General features: G+C 38.8%; 1 protein-coding gene across 1 annotated transcript; it reads left to right on the top strand.

Moving 5' to 3' along the window:
- Window positions 1–16128: 16128 nt before the first annotated feature.
- ifng1r (interferon gamma related) lies at window positions 16129–18199 on the top strand. Its single transcript, XM_063009220.1, has 4 exons — window positions 16129–16251; window positions 16593–16655; window positions 16750–16950; window positions 18077–18199. Exons 1-4 carry the CDS (start codon window positions 16129–16131, stop codon window positions 18197–18199), a joined length of 510 nt encoding a protein of 169 aa, XP_062865290.1.
- Window positions 18200–21892: the final 3693 nt, after the last annotated feature.

Here is a 21892-nt window from a genome sequence, read left to right as displayed (position 1 = left end):
CATCTACTGACAGATTCCTTACGAACTTTTAAGCAGAGTGTGCAAGCACAATTTTTGGGTTTTTCACTAAGCAACAATGCCTAACCCATGTCTTCCTGGGTTTCTTTAACCTGACATAAAAAAACATATAACCCTTAAAGCATTAATACACACTATGTGGCCAAAAGTATTTGGACACCCCTTCCATTTACTGAGTTTGGGGGTTTCAGCCACATCCATTGCTTACTGATGTATAAATCAATCATATTTACTGTTTTTTAAGTTCCTTCTAATCTTTCTTGAGGAACATTGTTTGTGGATTTTGTAACCTCATTACTAGTCCTAAATTGCATCTGCCCCAGCTTTTTGGAATGTGTTGCAGATGTTCATACTGTCTACAATGCAATAAAAGTCAAAGTAAATGTAAGAAAAACTGCATTTTTTATTTGCATTTCCATACTGTCCCAATTTTTTTCTGATTTGGTGTTGTTTGTTTGTTAATTAGGATTTTAACGTCATGCCCCACACTTTAGTTACATTCATGACAGGAACAGTAGTTACTCATTACACAAGGTTCATCAGTTCACAAGGTTATATTGAACACAGTCATGGACAGTTTAGTATCTCCAATTCACCTCACTTGCATGGAGGAAACCGAAGCACCCGGAGGAAACCCACAAGGACACGGGGAGAACAAGCAAAACTCCACACTGAAAGGACCCAGACCGCCCCACCTGGGGATCGAACCCAGGACCTTCTTGCCTGGTTTGGGGTTGTAAATTTAGCTGAATTTATTTGAATAAAATATGAATACATGTTTATATTGATCAGTGTTGCAGTGGACCATATTTATAGAGCTTACAAAGTAATATTATTGTTGCTTACTTACAACTAGAGCAGCCAATCCACCCACTGTCATGTTTTTCAGAGGTACAAGGACAGCATCCTCATTGACATATAGGAGGAATATACCAGGGTCAATCTATAATTTGGGGTACATTTCACATCACCAAAAAAGTACAAAAACAATGTTCTCTCTCAATAAAACAATCAGTGGTTCAAGTTAATATATTCTTTAGTATAACATATCCACTATTTGCAAAGCTTAAACATTAATTTTTTTATTTTTTATTTTAAAGGGACAGTAGATGTAGACTACTAGGTAACTTAGTTGACAGGTAACATAGTTGACAATTTCCCTATTTTGACCCATAACTTCAGTGGTAGACCTTGCCTGGCTGACCACATGTCATTTCTTGAACAGAATAATGTCTAATTTGAACATACGTTTGAATTAAAATTATACAAAAATTTTTAACCATAACAATGTATGTAACATAGTTGACGGTCAATTAATATACTCATTGACAATGTTCTATTATAGATAAAATATTTTTAAAAATAAGAGAACATTCACCACAGTTTGTTCAATATGCCCTCTACAGAGAGAAATGATCTCATGTAATGCTGGTCACATAGTTTTAGAACAAACCATTTTTGAGTTGCTGAGTGGAGTTCTGTTAGTAACATAGTTGACAGAACTTTTGCGGACATTAATAAATAAAGATATTTAAATTATTTAAAAGAGAAACTCAATTTAAAAAATATAATTTTTCTTTGGTATTTAAACTTTTAAAATAAATAAAAAAATAGATGTTGTTGCCCTTAATAATTTTATTCATTATTTTAAAACCAAGGCACCCTCAACTTAAAAAACAGACACAGCAAAAACTGTTCATTTAGGAACATCATGACAAATTTCAAGTTAAATGAAGCATAGGATGCACATAATGTTTTTGTGATATTACAACATGTTTTCCATTAATAGGTAAAATATGACATTTTTAAAGAAAATAGTTAGAATAAATATAATTATTGTCATTGGACATGGAATGTACCCCAAATTATAGAATGACCCACCACATTTTTCACAGAAAATCAAATGCAATTCAAACCAGCTCTCCTGTAACATGGATGTGTGTGCGTTTTATATAAATTTTATGAAAAATTATTTATTTATTTTGTACTAATCGCTTTATTCTGGTCAGGGTCGCACTGAATCTGGCATAACCCATAAACAGTGGGAGCAAGGTAGGAACACATCGCTAACAGGGGCCCCAATCCATTGTAAAGCAACATAATTTTTGAGCTTTCCTAAACACAATGGGCTTAAGCGTTATAAGTGGAATTATTTGGAATGTCTCCCCCTGGTGGACAAATCTCACATTTCTTAAAGTATGCAATAAACGTGTGTCTTAAAGTGGCCTGTTGGCAGCAGGTGGCATTTGAAATGGCCCATGGATCAATGCTTACCTTCAGTTGCTGTAAGACATTTGGCATGTTTGTTCAAGAGTTCAAGAGAGGCTTTACTGTCATTTCAGCTATATACAAGTACATATTGAAACGAAACAACGTTCCTCCAGGACCAGGGTGCAACAAAAAGTGCAAGAAAATACAGTGCAGATAAACAACAGTACAATAAATACAAAAAGGCCTACAATGAATACAAAATACATTTCTAATCTAAAAAGTAATTAATATGAGACAGTAATTTTGGTTTTATTGTGAAGTGCCTACATATGTATAATCTATATTGGTGACTTTTATTTTGACTGTGGAGATAGGTGTGTTATAGCAGGTAGAGTGAAGCGTTTGGCACGTTCTCTGATGTGCTCCATGTCAGTGTTTGCCCAATAAAAAATTATAGTTTAGTCCATTTATACTGAGTTTCTGTGAGTTTTTTCCATTTACACGACGACAATGACTACCTACACCTTCCACGCCTTACATTAGCTTTTTTAGGATCTCTGGTTTCTTCCAAACCTCCTAACCCAAAGATATGACAGAAGGTGGATTAACTGGTCTTATTTTCTCCCTGGAGGGGCAGTAATACACAGAGTTTGATTAGAGACACCGTTACCCAGGACTTAAGATAAAGCACTGACAGATGAATGAATTTAATCTTCACTATACAACAAATACCCAGACAGTAATACTAACTGTACAAAAGTGACTATGATCAATACAATTTTGCAACAGCCATCTGTGCTTACATAACATTTAGCTTTGATGGAAAATTTTCTAAGCCTACAGCTCATCATGTAAAGCTGTATTTCTTCATTTTTAAGCTGGTTTGATCAAGGTTGACAATTAGAGTTTTACAAGCTCAGACACAAACAACCCACACCAACGCAGAGATTCTGAACTCCTCGGTTTGAAACTCTGTGTTGCCACCAGTCGGCTGGGTGCCATCTGGCGGGCACAATTGGCAGTGCCTGCAGCAGATACTAATTGGCCACTGTACCTGCAGATTGGGGGCCGGACTATGTGTAAAGTGGGATCTTCATACGCTGTGTAAGGACCCTGACTGGCAGGAAAGACGCCTGTGCAGAATGCAGGGGCAAGAAAGAGGAGGGCAGTGCACGTGTCAGAAGAGGCGTGTACAGCGACATGTTCTCCTCGGATGCAATCGGGTATCCCTTAGCAGCGGAACACAAATTGAGTGCGTTAAATCGGGAGGAAAATGGTGAGAAATAAAAAAAAAAAAAAAAAAAAAGACTATTCTTTTTTCTGAAGACATTTCATCTAACAAAAATCCAGTAACATACAAAGATACACTGTATGACCAAAAGTATGTGGACAGTCCTTATGGTTGATTGATTTCGAGTGTTTTAGCCACAACCATCACTAACACATCAAATCCTCTAATTTCCCTTTCAGGATTATACTATTGTGTTATCATAAAGTCAGTTGTACAATTATATGACATACTTTCAACTTTGTGGCAACAGTTTGAGGAAGGTCCTTTTCTGTTTCAGCTTGACCCTGTGCACAATTGGTTTTCATCAAAACATGGTATGGTAAGTTTGGTGTTGAGGAACTTCAGTGTCCTGCACATAGCACTGACCTCAACCCCACTGAACACCTCTGGGATGAATTGTAAAATCAGTGCTTGAGCTTATTAGTGCTTTTGGACTAAAGAGGCAAAATTCCAAAAGATGCACTCCAAGGTCTAAAAGGAAGTCTTCCAATGGGCTATATAATAAAAGGAGGCACGTCATGTTGCAGCTAGTTTATGTTTTGATGTATAATTGAACTACTGTGAAAAACAAAAAGGATGCAAAGCCAACTGTCATAATTTAGACTTAGTGAATAGAATGACATTTATATTTTTTTCGTACAGCCTTCCTACTTTTAGTCGATTTTTTTTCATTTGAATGTTTATAACGGAAATAAATATGCAACCTACAATGTAAACCTTATGAAAACTGGGCATTAAGTCAAAAGACAGACCCAAACCGCTTTGTATGACTAGCTCACTGTAACATCTTTGGCTTTGTGTGCAACCAAACCACTTTAGTGACTGCAGATTTGCAAACAATTGCACATGCGAGTACTAGGGAATAAACAGTTGGCCTTGGGCAGGAGGCAGGTTGAGTTAATACTAAGAAATCGCTCTTGCTGGTTAGAAGATGCATATTCTTTTTTAAATGAGGTTTATACAACTGAAGTTCCTGAAAGTCAGTGAACTCAGAAGCATAACCACAAATGTTTCTATACTGAGCAACCACAAAGTCTATGAGTGTACCTAATTCTGGTGCAATAAAAGGGCACAAGCAAATGCACATGCACATTAACACACATGCACACATGAAAAACAAACACACACATGTGCATGTACACTGTACTTCATGGACTTCTCAGTGCTTTTTGAGAAAATTCCCCCTTAAAGTGTTACAGATTCTCCACCACATTCTTATTCTACGCCAATAATTGTTGAACAACAATTTACACCAAAGCTGTCGTTTGTGAATTGGTTCTTGCTAAATAGCTATTTTTTTTAACATCTAACCATAAAACTATGTTCCAGCTGCATCTAGTGCACTCCTGGTGATATAGCTTGTGGTATAAGTGAAAGGATGTGTTTTTTGCATGTAGGTTGCATGTACACCGATCAGCCATAACATAAAAACTATCTCCTTGTTTCTACACTCACTGTCCATTTAATCTGCTCCACTTACCATATAGAAGCACTTTGTAGTTCTACAATTACTGACTGTAGTCTATCTGATTCTCTACATACTGTTTTAGCCTGCTTACACCCTGTTCTTCAATGGTCAGGACCACCACAGGACCACCACAGAGTAGGTATTATTTGGGTGGTGGATCATTCTCAGCATTGCAGTGACACTGACATGGTGGTGGTGTGTTAGTGTGTGTTGTGCTGGTATTAGTGGATCAGACACAGCAGCGCTGCTGGAGTTTTTAAATACCGTGTCCACTTACTGTCCACTCTATTAGACACTCCTACCTAGTTGGTCCACCTTACAGATGTAAAGTCAGAGACGATCACTCATCTGTCGCTGCTGTTTAAGTTGGTCATCTTCGAGACCTTCATCAGTGGCCACAGGACGCTGCCCACGGGGCGCTGTTGGCTGGATATATTTTTTGTTGGTGGACTATTCTCAGTCCAGCAGTGACAGTGAGGTTTTTAAAAACTCCATCAGCGCTGCTGTGTCTTATCCACTCATACCAGCACAACACACACTAACACACCACCACCATGTCATTGTCACTGCAGAACTGAGAATGATCCACCACCTAAATAATACCTGCTCTGTAGTGGTCCTGGGAGAGTCCTGATTATTGAAGAACAGCATGAAAGGCGGCTAACAAAGCATGCAGAGAAACAGATGGACAACAGTCAGTAATTGTAGAACTACAAAGTGCTCCTATATTGTAAGTAAAGCTGATAAAATGGACAATGTGTGTAGAAACAATGAGGTGTTTTAATGTTATGGCTGATCAGTGTATGTAGGTTTAGTGGCCCACATATGCTTCAGATTTCTGCAAATATTCGAACATGGTCTCTGAGGAAATGTTTGCCTCTCTAACCATTCTGCTCACATGCAAAATACGCTTCTTTCAGGGAAGTTCACAACTCCAGGTTTTATGATTGCTCTAATCATCTGGGTATCTGCCAATGCATTTTTATAGCCATTGTCTGATTTAGAATAATTAACACAATTTTGTGTTATTTTATTTGTGTATTCAATCTTCTTATGAACGTCTAAAAGAATTTGGCCCGTGTTACCACATTTATACCACTCGAGAGTTTCCAGACATACGAGCAAACATAAAAAGTAAAATATACATAAGAACATGTTTCAGTTAGACCTCTATAGGTAGCAAAATATAAAACCATTTTAATAAACAAATAAAAATAAACATACTTTTTAAAAAGAAAATTTAAAAGCAATCACATATCTCAGTGGATGCTAATCGAAATACGTTAGAGTTATTACTAAAACTAAAACCATGATCTAGCACGGGCCTGGTCCCCACAAAGGTGTGGTACGTATGGGGAGCACGCTCTGTGGTGATGAGCTGATGCTGTTCCACTTTAAAAAAGGTCAGGAAAAACTCCTTGTCCTAAATGAACCCCCCCTTCTGCTTACAGATGAGTACAACCCATGAATGAGTGTCCCATCTGACGTCTCCAACGGTGCAGAAGCCGCACTAATGCCTGACCACAGTAGGCTTGCTGGAAACTCTCAGCGGTGCTTCTACGCACATGTAGCCCTACAGGAAACCCTTGTGTCACTCACTAGTTAGTCAACGAGATGCTGAATCACACTCATTTCCACTACAGAGGAGAGATAAGTAGAAAGAGGACAACTTGATAGGAACTTGGAACTACCTGATATAAAATATTTGTACTTCACAGTACTAGACACTTGACAATAAGATTTTAATGTGATTGTGACATCTCATTTTTTCCACTATGATGTATATCATAATATCTGCTGATAAAATGAAAGCATGAAAGACATTATTCAGCACATCTCTTTGAGAATGTAAAATATGATACAAAACACTTAAGTTACAGACAGTCCAAAATCATAAAAGCTATATGAGTCTAGGTGGCTTATGACTAAGTTAAGATCAAGACCAGTCTAATTTAACTTTTTATCATCAGAATCTAGTATATTGGAAGTAAAGTGAGGGCCAAAAGTCTGAAACCACTGAGCATCAAGGAAGTGAATCCTAATCTGTCCTTACCTTTAAGAGTATACACCAAACATTTAATCAATGATGGCACTAAGAGTATACACTCTAAAATGTAACCACTGCTGGCACTGAGAGTATACACTAAACATGTGACTACTTTTAGCACAAAGAGTATATTCTTCAGCATGTAACCAACACTGGCACTGATACTCTACACTCCAACGTGTAACTACTGCTGGCACTGAGAGTATACACTAGATAGATAGATAGATAGATAGATTTATTGTCATTGTACAAACAACGAAAAACCATTTAGCACTCTAGATTGACAGCAAGTGTATATATCCATTGAGTCACAAGGACACACAAGGTACAACAGATGTCAATGAATAAAGCTGACAGTGACTACATATATCCGATTAAATAAACAGCTGCAGTTTCATGTGTGGGGTAGAGGGGTTACGCATTTGACTGCTTGTGGGTAAAAGCTATGTTTTAATCTCTTCGTTTTTACTTTGATTGCTCGATGTCTCTTTCCAGAGGGCAATGGGCAGAACAGGTTATGTCCAGGGTGGGTGGGGTCTTTTAAAATGCAGCTCGCTTTCTTTTTGAGTCGTCCAGTGTAGATGTCTTTGAGGTCTGGTAGAGTTGCGCCAATGACACGTTCTGCCGACCTTACCACTCGCCGCAGGACCTTTCTGTTCTTCTCTGTGCAGCTGTTAAACCATACCGTACAGCAATAGGTCAGGAGACTCTCTATAGCCAAACGATAGAAGTTGGTCAGCAGATGTTGAGGGAGGTGAGCATGCTGTAACTTCCTGAGGAAGTAAAGCCTTTGTTGAGCCTTCCCCACCTGATGAGAGATGTGTGTGGTCCAGGTGAGATCAGCTGAGATATGCACCCCAAGGAACTTGAAGCTCTCTACCCTCTCTACCTCTTCCCCATTTATACAGACAGCCAGTTGCTTTATGTGATTTGACTTCCTGAAGTCTATTATTATTTCTTTGGTTTTTGTAGTGTTTAAGTCCAGGTTATTGTGATGACACCACTCTGTCAGATGCTGAATCTCCTCCCTGTAATGAGTCTCCTCATTGTCTGATATCAACCCTACAATAGTAGTGTCATCCGCAAACTTGACAAAGGTGTTGGTAGGGTGAATAGGAGAGCAGTCATGCGTAAAGAGAGAATAGAGGAGGGGGCTGAGGACACATCCCTGCGGTGTACCAGTGTTCAGGATTGAGGTAGATGATGTGTAGTCTCCCATCCTGACATACTGGGGTCTGTTGCTCAGAAAGTCCAGTATCCATATGCACAGTGACCTGCTTAGACCCAAGTTACACAGCTTTTGAACCAGTTTGTGTGGAATAACCGTATTAAAAGCTGAGCTAAAATCCACAAACAGCATTCTTACATATGTGTTTTTTTGTTCCAGGTGTGTAAGAGCTTTGTGGAGAGCTGTGATAACTGCATCCTCTGTTGATCTGTTTGACCGATAAGCAAACTGATGCTGGTCAAGGTTAACAGGGATAGCAGATTTGATGTGAGGGAAAATGAGTCTTTCAAAACATTTGGTGATAATAGGGGTAAGAGCCACTGGGCGGTAGTCATTAAGGCAGTTTACCGTGCTTTTCTTTGGTACTGGAATGATAATCGCTGTCTTTAGGCAAGTTGGAACTGCTGCCTGTGACAGCGAGAGGTTGAAGATGGTGGTGAATACCTCTGCTAGCTGGCCTGAACATTCTTTAAGAATTTTCCCCGTTATCCCATCCGGACCAGCTGCTTTCCTTGTGTTAACTCTGTTCAGAATGGATCTGACCTGATATTGTTGCAGCTGGATGGTGTCTTCCGTCTCTTTAAATGCAAGTTGAATACTGACCTTCCTGAGTCGGTAATCGAAACGCGAGAAGAAATGGTTTAGTGATTCTGCCATCCTGTTGTCTGTGGTGTTTGTGGCTGTGTTGTTGTCCTTGTAACCTGTAAGAGTCTTAATGCCCTGCCACATGCATCTTGGGTTGTTGCTGTTAAAGTGTTCCTCTATGCGTTGTTTGTATTTATACTTGGCATCTTTAATACCCTTCCTCAATATGTAGCCAGTACTGGAACTGAGAGTATACACTAAATATGTATCCAATGCTGGCACTAAGAGTATACACATTAAATACGTATCCAGTGCTGGCACTGAGAGTATACACTAAATATGTATCCAATGCTGGCACTGAGAGTATACACTAAATATGTATCCAATGCTGGCACTGAGAGTATACACTAAATATGTATCCAATGCTGGCACTGAGAGTATACACATTAAATATGTATCCAATGCTGGCACTAAGAGTATACACATTAAATACGTATCCAGTGCTGGCACTGATACTCTACACTCCAACATGTAAGGAACACTGGCACTGATACTCTACACTCCAACATCTAATGCTGGCACTGAGAGTATACACTAAAATATGTAACCAATGCTGGCAATAACACTACACTCCAACATGTAACTACTGCTGGTACCGAGAGTATACACTAAAATATGTAACCAATACTGGCACTGCGATTATACACTAAAATATGCATCCAACACTGGCACTGATACTCTACACTCCAACATGTAACTACTGCTGGTACCAAGAGTATACACTAAAATATGTAACCAATGTTGGCACTGAGAGTACACCCTAAAACATGTAATCAGTGTTGGCACTGAGAGTATACACTAAAACATATAACTATTGCTGACATTGGGACAGTACACTCCAACATTTAACCACTTTTGGCACTGGGACAGTACCCTTCAACATGCAGCCTCTGGTTGCACTGGGACAGTACACTCCAACATTTAATTTCTGCTCACTCCAAGATCGACCCACTGCTGAAACTGGGACAGTACACTCCAGCATGTAACTGGCGGCACTGGGGCGACACACTACAACACCTTACTGCTGCTGACAATGGGTGAGTACACTCTGTAACTAATATAAAATGAAACATTTGCACTAGAGCAATAAACAACCACGCCTAACCACTGCGCAAACATATGTAACGCTATTACTGGAGTAACAAACACCAACACCAACTGCTGACATTAAGACAGTACACTTCAACATTTGGCCACTGCTGGGACAGTAATCTCCAACATCCTCTCATTACGATCCCTGGGAAAGCACTGTTCTGAAAATGACTCTTACTTTTCAGAGTAAGGGAGTAAATACAGTGGGTAAATACAGTGGGATCACACTGTATTTTAGAGCTCTGGAATAATAAATAATTAACACAATGCAATATACTTAATACTACTATTGCTACTACTACTATTAAAACCACTTACACACATTTAAACATCACTTTAAACATCATAAGCAAAAGTGCTCCAAATCATGAACCATAAGAAATTAAATAGAAGCTACTGGAACATAGGTGTCACTGTGCTCAGTCGAGCAAGCTTAATTTTGCTAAAACACCTACAGGGGTTGGACAAAATAACTGTCCAACACCTGTCATTTTAGTGTGGGAGGTTTCATGGCTAAATTGGACCAGTCTGGTGGCCAATCTTCATTAATTGCACATTGCACCAGTAAGAGCAGAGTGTGAAGGTTCAATTAGCAGGGTAAGAGCACAGTTTTGCTCAAAATATTGCAATGCACACAACATTATGGGTGACATACCAGAGTTCAAAAGAGGACAAATTGTTGGTGCACGTCTTGCTGGTGCATCTGTGACCAAGACAGCAAGTCTTTGTGATGTATCAAGAGCCACGGTATCCAGGGTAATGTCAGCATACCACCAAGAAGGACAAACCACCTCCAACAGGATTAACTGTGGACGCAAGAGGAAGCTGTCTGAAAGGGATGTTCGGGTGCTAACCCGGATTGTATCCAAAAAACATAAAACCACGGCTGCCCAAATCACAGCAGAATTAAATGTGCACCTCAACTCTCCTGTTTCCACCAGAACTGTCCGTCGGGAGCTCCACAGGGTCAATATACACGGCCGGGCTGCTATAGCCAAACCTTTGGTCACTCGTGCCAATGCCAAACGTCGGTTTCAATGGTGCAAGGAGCGCAAATCTTGGGCTGTGGACAATGTGAAACATGTATTGTTCTCTGATGAGTCCACCTTTACTGTTTTCCCCACATCCGGGAGAGTTACGGTGTGGAGAAGCCCCAAAGAAGCGTACCACCCAGACTGTTGCATGCCCAGAGTGAAGCATGGGGGTGGATCAGTGATGGTTTGGGCTGCCATATCAAGGCATTCCCTTGGCCCAATACTTGTGCTAGATGGGCGCGTCACTGCCAAGGACTACCGAACCATTCTGGAGGACCATGTGCATCCAATGGCGGTGCCGTGTATCAGGATGACAATGCACCAATACACACAGCAAGACTGGTGAAAGATTGGTTTGATGAACATGAAAGTGAAGTTGAACATCTCCGATGGCCTGCACAGTCACCAGATCTAAATATTATTGAGCCACTTTGGGGTGTTTTGGAGAAGCGAGTCAGGAAACGTTTTCCTCCACCAGCATCACGTAGTGACCTGGCCACTATCCTGCAAGAAGAATGGCTTAAAATCCCTCTGACCACTGTGCAGGACTTGTATATGTCATTTCCAAGACGAATTGACGCTGTATTGGCCGCAAAAGGAGTCCCTACACCATACTAATAAATTATTGTGGTCTAAAACCAGGTGTTTCAGTTATTTTGTCCAACCCCTGTATGTTGTAGCAGCTTCTATTTCATGGCGGACCTGTTTTTGTATTACACATGACAATCTGAATAAATTTAATCTGAGCATACAATAAGAGTCTTGGTTTTTTTCCAACCTTGGTAAAAAAATCACTGTTTCATGGTTTTGTTTTATGCACAACCCCAAATCAGAAAAAGTTGGGACAGTATGGAAAATGCAAATAAAATAAAAATGCAGTGTTCCTTACATTTAATTTGAACCCAAGATATTTCATGTTTTATCTGCTCAACTTCATTTAATTTGTTAATATACCTCCATTCCTGCATTTCAGGCCTGCAACACATTCCAAAAAAAAGTTGGGACGGGGCAATTTAGGGCTAGTAATGAGGTGAAAAAACTAAATAATGATGTGATTCAAAACAGGTGATGTCAACAGGTGATTGTAATCATGGTTTGGTACAAAAGCAGCATCCAGGAAAGTCTTTGATGAGCAAAGATAATCAGAGGATCTCCAGTTTGTCAACAAATGTGTGAGAAAATGATTGAAATGTTTAAAAACAATCTGCCTCAAAGAAAGATTGAAAGGGATTTGCATATTTCTCCCTCTACAGTGCAGAATATCATTAAACGATTAAAAAAATCGGGAGGAATTTCAGTGTGTAAAGGCCAAGGGTGCAAGCTTAAGCTGAACGCCCGTGATCTTTGACATCTCAGACGGCACTGCATCAAGAACCGCCACTCAACAATAGCTGATATAACCACGTGAGTAAAGGATAACTTTGGCGAACCTTTGTCAAGCACTACAATACAGAGTTACATGCACAAACGCCACCTAAAACTTTACTGTGCAAAAAAGAAGCCTTATGTTAACCATGTCCAGAAGCGGCATCAACTTCTCTGGGCTCAGAGGCATCTAGGATGGACCATCACACAGTGGAAACATGTATTGTGGTTAGATGAATCAGCATTCCAGGTCTTTTTTGGAAAAAAATGGACGCTGTGTACTCCGGACCAAAGACGAAAAGGACCATCCATTATCAGCAACAAGTCCAAAAGCCAGGGTCTGTCATGGTATGGGGCTGTGACAGTGCCCTTGGCAAAAGACTTGGCAGCATTTATGCAGAACAGTACATTGAGAACTTAGAGCAACATGTGCTGCCTTCAAGACGTCATCTTTTCCAGGGACGTCCATGCATTTTTCAACAAGACAATGTAAAACCAACTGCTGCACACATTACAAAGGCATGGCTGCAGAAGAAGAGGGTACGGGTACTGTACTGGCCTGCCTGCAGTCCTGACCTGTCCCCAATAGAGAATGTGTGGAGAATTTTGAAACGAAAAATGTGACAACGACGACCCCATACTGTTGCACATCTTAAGACGTGTTTGCAGGAAGAATGAGACAAAATAAAACCTAAAACACTAAATCACTTGGTATCCTCTGTGCCAAAACATTTTTTAAGTGTGGTGAAAAAAAAAGGCAACATTAAAAAGTGGTAAATGCTTTACTGTCTCAACTTTTTTTGGAATGTGTTGCAGGCCTGAAATGCAGGAATGGATGTTTATTAATAAATGAAATAAAGTTGAGCAGATAAAACACGAAATATCTCAGGTTCATCCTGTCTGCAATCAAATAAAAGTCAAAGTAAATGCAAGAATCTCTGTTTTTTATTTATTTATTATTTTCATTTTCCATGCTGTCCCAACTTATTCTGATTTGGGGTTGTAAGAAAATAAAACATCATAATTAATTGCATTATATACAGTATTAATATGAAATTGGCAGTAGAAAAAGTTCAACATTTAACAACAATTAAAAAAATTACATATGGTCAGAAGTATAAATACTTAGTGTATATAGTAAAGTTTAATCTATTTAAATAAAATAGCTGACTTCGTTAGTGTACATTGAACTGCAGCAATTTAGAATGAACCGTGAGAACATCTCTTTACTGAGTATTCACTTCTCCCCCATCCAACCATCCATCCCTTGTGTTTCAAGGAACCGTTGCTTATTTTCCACCACAGAAGCATTGCAGGGGAATTTTGAATTCATCTGAAAAACGGCGTGGTCACAGTCAGCAGTAATGGTGTATAAGCAAAAAATGTATAGCAGGTGAAATAAACCACAAGTGAAATCTATGTTCATTGCAAAATAACAGACTTTCATTTAGATGTGCAGAATGTACTGTAACCATGCAAAAACTGCTACTAGTAACAAAAAGGTGAAGTGAATGAATAGTGCAACCTGCATTCTGACAGAATACCATGCCATTTAAATAATAGGACATATTTCCAAATCAAATAAATCTAAATAAATACATTATTTAGAGCTACTTTGCAATAACATACCTGATCATAAATTAGGTGTTGTGAAACTGTGGATTGCCTTTGGGTTTACATTTTGACACAAAGAGAAACTAAAACTCATAACTGGTTGCACCAACTTTAGCAGCAAAGACTGCAACTGGTGACTTTCTAATATTAGTCCTTCATGTCTACTTTTCATGCACAAACTGTTTCAGATATCTCCTTTGCAACAAGATTTACAACCCCAAATCAGAAAAAGTTGGGACAGCATGGAAAATGCAAATAATAAAAAAAACACAGTTTCTTACATTTACTTTGACTTTTATTTGATTGCAGACAGGATGAACCTGAGATATTCCATGTTTTGTCTGGTCAACTTCATTTCATTTATTAATAAACATCCATTCCTGCATTTCAGGCCTGCAACACAGTCCAAAAAACTTGGGACAGTAAAGTATTTACCAGTTTGTAATGTTGCTATTCCTTTTCACCACACTTAAAAGACGTTTTGGCACCGAGGATACCAAGTGATTTAGTGTTTTAGGTTTTATTTTGTCCCATTCTTCCTGCAAACACGTCTTAAGATGTGCAACAGTACGGGGTCGTCGTTATCACATGTTTCCTTTCAAAATTCTCCACACATTCTCTATTGGGGACAGGTCTGGACTGCAGGCAGGCCAGTCCAGTACCTGTACCCTCTTTCTCTGCTGCCATGCCTTTGTAATGTGTGCAGCATGTGGTTTTGCATTGTCTTGTTGAAAAATGCATGGACGTCCCTGGAAAAGATGACGTCTTGAGAGCAGCATATGTTGCTCTAAGATCTCAATGTACTTTTCTGCATTAATGCTGCCATCACAGAAGTGTAAATGACCTTTGCCAAGGGCACTGACACAGCCCCATACCATGACAGACCCTGGCTTTTGGACTTGTTGCTGATAACGGTCAGGATGGTTCTTTTTGTCTTTGGTCCGGAGCCCATTTAAAAAAAAATATAAAAAAAATAAATGCTGATTCATCTGACCACAATACATGTTTCCACTGTGTAATGGTCCATCCTGGACATGATTAACATAAAGCTTCTTTTTTGCACAGTAAAGTTTTAAGTGGCATTTGTGCATGTAACTCCATACAGTAATCCCTGGCCCATGTGGTTATATCAGCTATTGTTGAGTGGCGGTTCTTGATGCAATGCTGTCTGAGGAATCAAAGATCATGGGCGTTCAGCTTAAGCTTGCACCCTTGTCCTGTACACACTGAAATTTCTCCTAATTCCTTGAATTGTTTAATGATCTTACGCACTGTAGAGGGAGAAATATGCAAATCCCTTCCAATCTTTCTTTGAGGTACATTGTTTTTAAACATTTCAATAATTTTCTCATGCATTTGTTGACAAACTTTTTCTGATTTGGAGTTGTATATTTAATACGCTTGGCTGTATTAATTTTTAAACTGACCTATCAATTAAATTGCATTTTTCTTGGCGAAAAAGCATGTTATTTAATGCTCTAGTAATTACATGCAATAACTGGCAATCACAAAGCAGGTAAGTAATTTTTTTAACACTGTAGGCAATATTTTGAAATTTGAAAAAAACATTTTCTTTCTTTACATAAACACAAATGTTAACATTAATGCAATCTAACTAATGACCTAAGCATATCACCTAAATAATTAATAGGTGCTGATTTGTGGCTTTCATTCATTTTAATGTAATCATTATTGCAAGTATTTAAGTATTAAGGTCATTGGTTAGTCTCTTAGCATAGACATTTTTTTTAGAATTTCCATTTTCAAATTAAAATTCCACATGAGGGCATGTCACCTGCATTCAGTACCACCAACAACCTTAACTTCCACTCTTTTATAGCTCTATCTAAGAATCCCTAAAAGGAATTCACCTGCAGTTAGTACAGTGGTTATTGTATCAGTCGTTTAGGAGCAACACATCTCTGATTTAAAGGAAACCTTCATATCAGAAAAGCCCACAGAAACCCCAAAACCCCAAGTGCATCCCTTACCGCCTTCTTAGGCTGCACTCATTCTATATAAGTCCCCTGACCCATTCTGGTAAACATCACTCACTTGCTCACAGCCTTATTATTCTCGGGTTACAGCAAAGAGTTAAAAAGTAAAGCAACAGCAATGGATCTGAGGTTCAAACTGGCGTTAATGTGTGGATTTGTCATCGTTGCATCGCTTAATGGAACTGCTGGACATCTGAATCAAAATGTGACTGCAGCGGTCCAGACCCTGTTAACTCAAAATGTAAGTGTGTGTGCTTTTTAAGTAAAGTAGGTTAGGCTTTTTTTTTCGGACGATTTTCGGACCACATCAAAATGTTTTTAGGTCAAAACATTGTGGTGGCAGCCAACGGTTGGGGTACATCAAAATTAAGCCTGCATATTCTTTATTTATTTTTAAATGTAATCATGATTTTTAGTGATTTTGCATGATGCATGGTAAAATGTGTTTTTGTACGAACCAAGGAGCAGTTATAAACATTTAAAGTATTGGTGTTGTTCACAGACGACATTGAGGAAGTTTTGATTAAAGTCAGATAAGGATTGTTCTTGTTTCTAGTCTAACCTGATGTCTGCTTTCTGTAGGGCTTTGCAGGCACAGAATGGGTGGGAAAAGCTGTATTTACCCCTTATTTGGGCACAACACCGGTAAGTTTGGTAACCACATTAATTGTTACAGCTATCTTAGGCCTGGGGATGGCCACTAAACTTCAAACTAATTATTTTATTACTGTCTCATCAGGAAACTTGCACTTGTGAGAGGCTAATGCTTCTGAGCATGCTAAATGTTTACATGGACATCTTTTCGGACATGCTAAACAGCGCTAAGGGGACTGAATCGAGCCTGAGGGAACTACAAGTAAGCGTGAAGAATCTGAGAACACACAAATACAAGAACGAGCAGGACGTGTTAAAGCAGCTTCATAAAATTAACTCTGTAGAGGTGAGCAAAATTCTAAATATTCTTTAACTCTTTGTTGCTATATACATTCATGGACATTTTTACTTAAATTAGAGCAAGCTAAAACATTTAATAACAATTTTAGTGGCATTATTACTGCCGGCATTGAACAAGCTTTCATTTTGCTACATACACTATATATATGTAGACACCTGACCATGATGTTATTGAACGTTTCATTTCCAAACTATGCGCATTATTATAGCATTGCCTGCTCTCTCTTTGTGGCTGTTATAGCCTTCACTACACTTTCACTTACTGCATGTAAAAGTTAAGGCACTGATGTTGAACCAGAACGCTTAGCTTGCTCTCAGTGTTCCAATTGGGGTTATGTTCAGAGCTCTGTGCAGGCCACTGGACTTCCTTCACACCTAACTTTTCAGACTTGAGACCATGATGTTGTTAAACATCCCATTCCAAACTAGACGCATTATTATAGAGTTGCTCCCTCCCTCTTTGTGGCTGTTATAGCCTTCACTACACTTTCACTTACTGTGTGTAAAAGTTCAGGCACTGATGTTGAACCAGAATGCTTGGCTTGCTCTTAATGTTCCAATTGGGGTAATGTTCAGAGCTTTATGCAGGCCACTGGACGTCCTTTACACCTGACCATGATGTTATTGAACATCCCATTCCAAACTATGCGCATTATTATAGTGTTGCCCGCTCCCTCTTTGTGGCTGTTATAGCCTTCACTACACTTTTCACTTACTGCGTGTAAAAGTTAAGGCACTGATGTTGAACATGAATGCCTTGGCCTGCTCTCAACGTTCCAATTCATCCCAAAGGTAGTCACTGGGGTTATGGTCAGGGCTCTGTGCAGGACACTGGACACCTAACTTTTTAGACATATGTCTTCATATACCTTAATTTGTGCATTGCTGGACAGTAATGTCTCAGTAGGTAAGGGCATTTCCCAAATGTTGCCACAATATTACTATAATTAAATGTATATAATTGAGCTCGTATGCTAGTTAGCAATGTGAGTGGCACCTGAACTTAATAATTAAAAAGGGGTGTTTACACAATTTTGGCCATATGGTTTTGGATATTAGGATATGAAACAACATTGCTCATTAATGATTAATACATTTTTGTGCCTTTTTAGGTAAAAGACAGGACAGTTCAAGGAGGGGCACTAAACAACTTTCTCTCAGTGTTTGACATGGCCTCTAGAGCTAAACACTTGAGAAAGGCTAGAACACTGTTCAAAGATGTGAAGCAACGTTAAGAGATGGACAAATATTAATCACTTTATTTTTTTCTGGTGTCTATATTATTTATGGTATTTTATTTAAAATTATAAACCATGTTAACTGTAATTTAAAGTATTTATTTCAGTCATCAATGCAGTTTAGTTTATACAATGTAACTTAACTTATTACACAGTGCAATTCAGTTTACAGTCTGTTTGGTGTGTTTGGTCAATGAATTCATCAACCTCATATGTAACCAGTGTATCAGTTTATGGACTCTGTATACATACAATAAATCACTAATGTTTTGCTTGATCTTATTATTGATTGATTACTTTATTGAAGTGTTGCAGTGTTACAGCAGCAATTATCACAAGCATCACACATTGAGGGTTCTTCTTTTTTTCGATGCTATTTTTGATTATCAATCATAAATGCACAGTGGTGCAACAGGCAGAATCCTTTCTGCACAGCATTACGGACCATAAGGACCCTGGTTCAGTCTTTACCCTGGGCCGCTGTCTGTGATGTTAATCACCATGTATGTATGTGATTCCTCTGGGTCCTTTGGGTTTCCCTTATGTTCAAAAAAATCCAGAAGGTCTTTTGAATAAGCTAAATTGCTCCTGGGTGTAATTAAGTTAGAATATGTGTGTATTGCACAAATATAAGTAAGCCTAAACCACCACAACCCTAATCAAGGAGAAAATGCATGAATAAATAGAAAAAACTATGACAGGAAAACAAACAGAAACTACAGTATGTTTCGCCATCTCCCAGCTCAACGCGATGACATCCCAATGCATAGGCGTGTCCATGCAGACATTTTTGCTTGGCAAATCTACACCCACAGAAGTCTTTAGTGATTACATAATACCCCTACAGCCACCCAAAAAACCTCACAGCATCCAGTATTTTCCAGGGTCAGGGAACTGTCGGCCTTCTTTACAATTACACACCTTGCACTATTTAGCAGCACCAAAATTGCTACAAAAAATGATAACCTCCCACCCAATTCATCTTATCTTATCTACTACCTCGTTTTTTTTTATCCCACGCCCTACTATTTATCTAATGTGGAAAAAGGAATACAAAGAGGAATTACATGTAAACACAGGCAGAACTAATCAATATAATCTTAATTATAATGACACTCAATGAACAAACTGTGGGGATTGAGGTCTATTGCAATAAGGCAACAATAATAATAACTTTAAAAATCCACTTTCCATTTCCATCTCCACATTTAAATTGAAAAACTATTTAGTTATACATTTTGTTGTTTTGCCAAATACAAAGACAACTGTACATACTGTACCTGGAATCAATGAAACCAAAAAACAAGTATTGGATAAGAAACGGCAGTTGTAACCTAACGGTTAAGGTACTGGACTAGTAATTAGAAGCTTTCTGGTTCAAACCCCACCACTGCCAGGTTACCACAGTTGGGCCCTTGAGCAAGACCCTTAACCCTCAATTGCTTAGATTGTATACTGTAAGTCACTTCGGATAAAAGCATCTGCTAAATTATGAGATAAATTATGAACCAATGAAAAGCCTTAATTGGTTGGCACAGTGGCTCATTCGGTAGCAATGGCACCTCACAGCAAGAAGATCTGGGGTTCGATTCCCATGTGGAGTGGTCTGGGTCCTTTCTGTGTGAAGTTTGCATGTTTGCTTTGTGTGTGTGTGGGTTTCCTTCAGGAGCTCCGGTTTTCTCCCACAGTCCAAAGCATGCAGTCAGGTTAACTGGAGATACAAAAATTGCCCTGTGTGTGTATGTATGTCCTGTGGTGGACCAGTGACCTGTCTATGGTGTTTCTGACCTTTTGCCTAGTGAATTATACCCCCGTGATTAGGATAAAGCGGTTGTAAAACAGACAGTGAATAAATGAATGAATAAATGCTTCATTCAGACAACTTGATTTTAAGTTAAAGCAAAAACAACATTCACAGGGCCTGCCTATAACCCCCAGACTCCTGATTTGCTAAACCTAGTTACTAATGTACTTTAAATATGACTATGAGAAAAGCTTCTTTCATTATCTTTGTGGCTGATACAGAGCATCATGGGAGTTGAGGTAAAAACTCTTAACTCATGAGTTTCGATGGCAGCCACAGAGGTATAAAACCAAATAGACCTGTAGGATAAAACTAAAACTGAAATTCCAAATGTACTTATAAAAGCATTACCACAATTTACAGTTAAAACAAATCACACTGTCATGAAGAAATTTAATGAGGTTACAATTATTATGGTGCTTCGGCTATCCCACAATCACAGGCAAGACAATCCATATTAGTTTCTTGTCATGTCCAGACTCAAAGAAGATAAAAGTTAAAAGTTCTTACAGTATAAAACTCCATATTGTATACACAAAACTGTAAACTAAAGAACACAAGGAAAAAAGAGCAATCAATGATCATGCAGGGTTTTATAAAAAATATAAAAAATAATTTGTGATACTGCACCACCTTAACATGCAAGGATCTAAGCAACAATAAGTCTTTTTCAGCAACAGTTCATTGAAGCAATGGTTGTCAATCTTTTTGTTAGCTGGGCTGCAACAGTGGACTACTGGTCTTGTGGGATGCACCGCTACAGTAGATTAAACATACAGAAGTGAGGGATGCACCTCCATATGATACTGCAAAATGCTCATAAGGTTGGGAATCTTTGCTTTAAAGGGTTACAGTTGGGTATAAAGTGGTGTAGGGTTGTTACCCACTGACAGTGGACAAAATAATAAAGAAGTGATAGGAAAAAGGAGCTTAAATTTGACCAAATCACAATTACAAACACAGTTGCATTAACATTAAGGTATTCCAGGTATAGATTTTTTTTCTGTGAGAGCTCTTCATGCATAGATATTATATCTGGGGGGCGGGGGGTGTCGTACCTTGCTGTTGAATCGCAAGGCAAAGCCACTCACCTGAGAAATTTGACCAAGATAGACCAAGGTTTCACCAAGTCACTAACAAAAATAAGACATGGCCAAATTAATTAAAATAAAGACACAAAAATATTCACAGCCTGCAACAAAGACAGTGAATACAACAGGGATAGCGCATTCATGAGAATTGGTTGTCACAATGTGAGAGGCTGCTACGGCCTTCTGCAGCAACTTAGTTCTCAAAAAAGGAAAGACAGGACTTTAAAACCAGCCAGGCACCCCAACCACACCACCGCCCCTGAAAAAGGGGTGTCACATCACCTCTGGAAAAATCCGCTCTTCCAGGGAGGTTCTATTGTGAGGACCACAAGGCCATAGACACCAGGTAAGTTTACAGAAAAATACAGAACAATGGCTTTGCACACCAGCAGAAAACCAGACTTGACCAAGCAGTCCAGTACCACAGTTTTAGAGAAAAGCAGGTATGCCAACGAAAGTGAATTCATGGAATTAATGCCCATGAGGCAACACATCAATCATTCCATGTCCCTTCTGCCAGCCAAAATGCCAGTGCAGAAGGACACATCTCCTAACGTGGGCCAGCAAATCACTGCCTCATTATAGATACGTAAATATTTTTGAAAAGAAATATTTTTAGGGTGTGTATAAAAATTGATACCACCATATTAAAAATATATTTGAATTCAAATGTATTTTAATAGTAATGCTTATAAACTTGACCATGTCTATGTGATACCTTACAAATACTACTTAACTGAACCAGGTCAGCATCAAATCATCTGGGACACACAAACCAAATGATTGAAATGAGGT

Source organism: Trichomycterus rosablanca, chromosome 1 (assembly GCF_030014385.1).
Source record: "Trichomycterus rosablanca isolate fTriRos1 chromosome 1, fTriRos1.hap1, whole genome shotgun sequence".
NCBI classification, from domain to species: domain Eukaryota; kingdom Metazoa; phylum Chordata; class Actinopteri; order Siluriformes; family Trichomycteridae; genus Trichomycterus; species Trichomycterus rosablanca.
The sequence above is the reverse complement of the archived record's forward strand: the minus strand, read 5'-3'. Positions and strand labels throughout refer to the sequence as shown.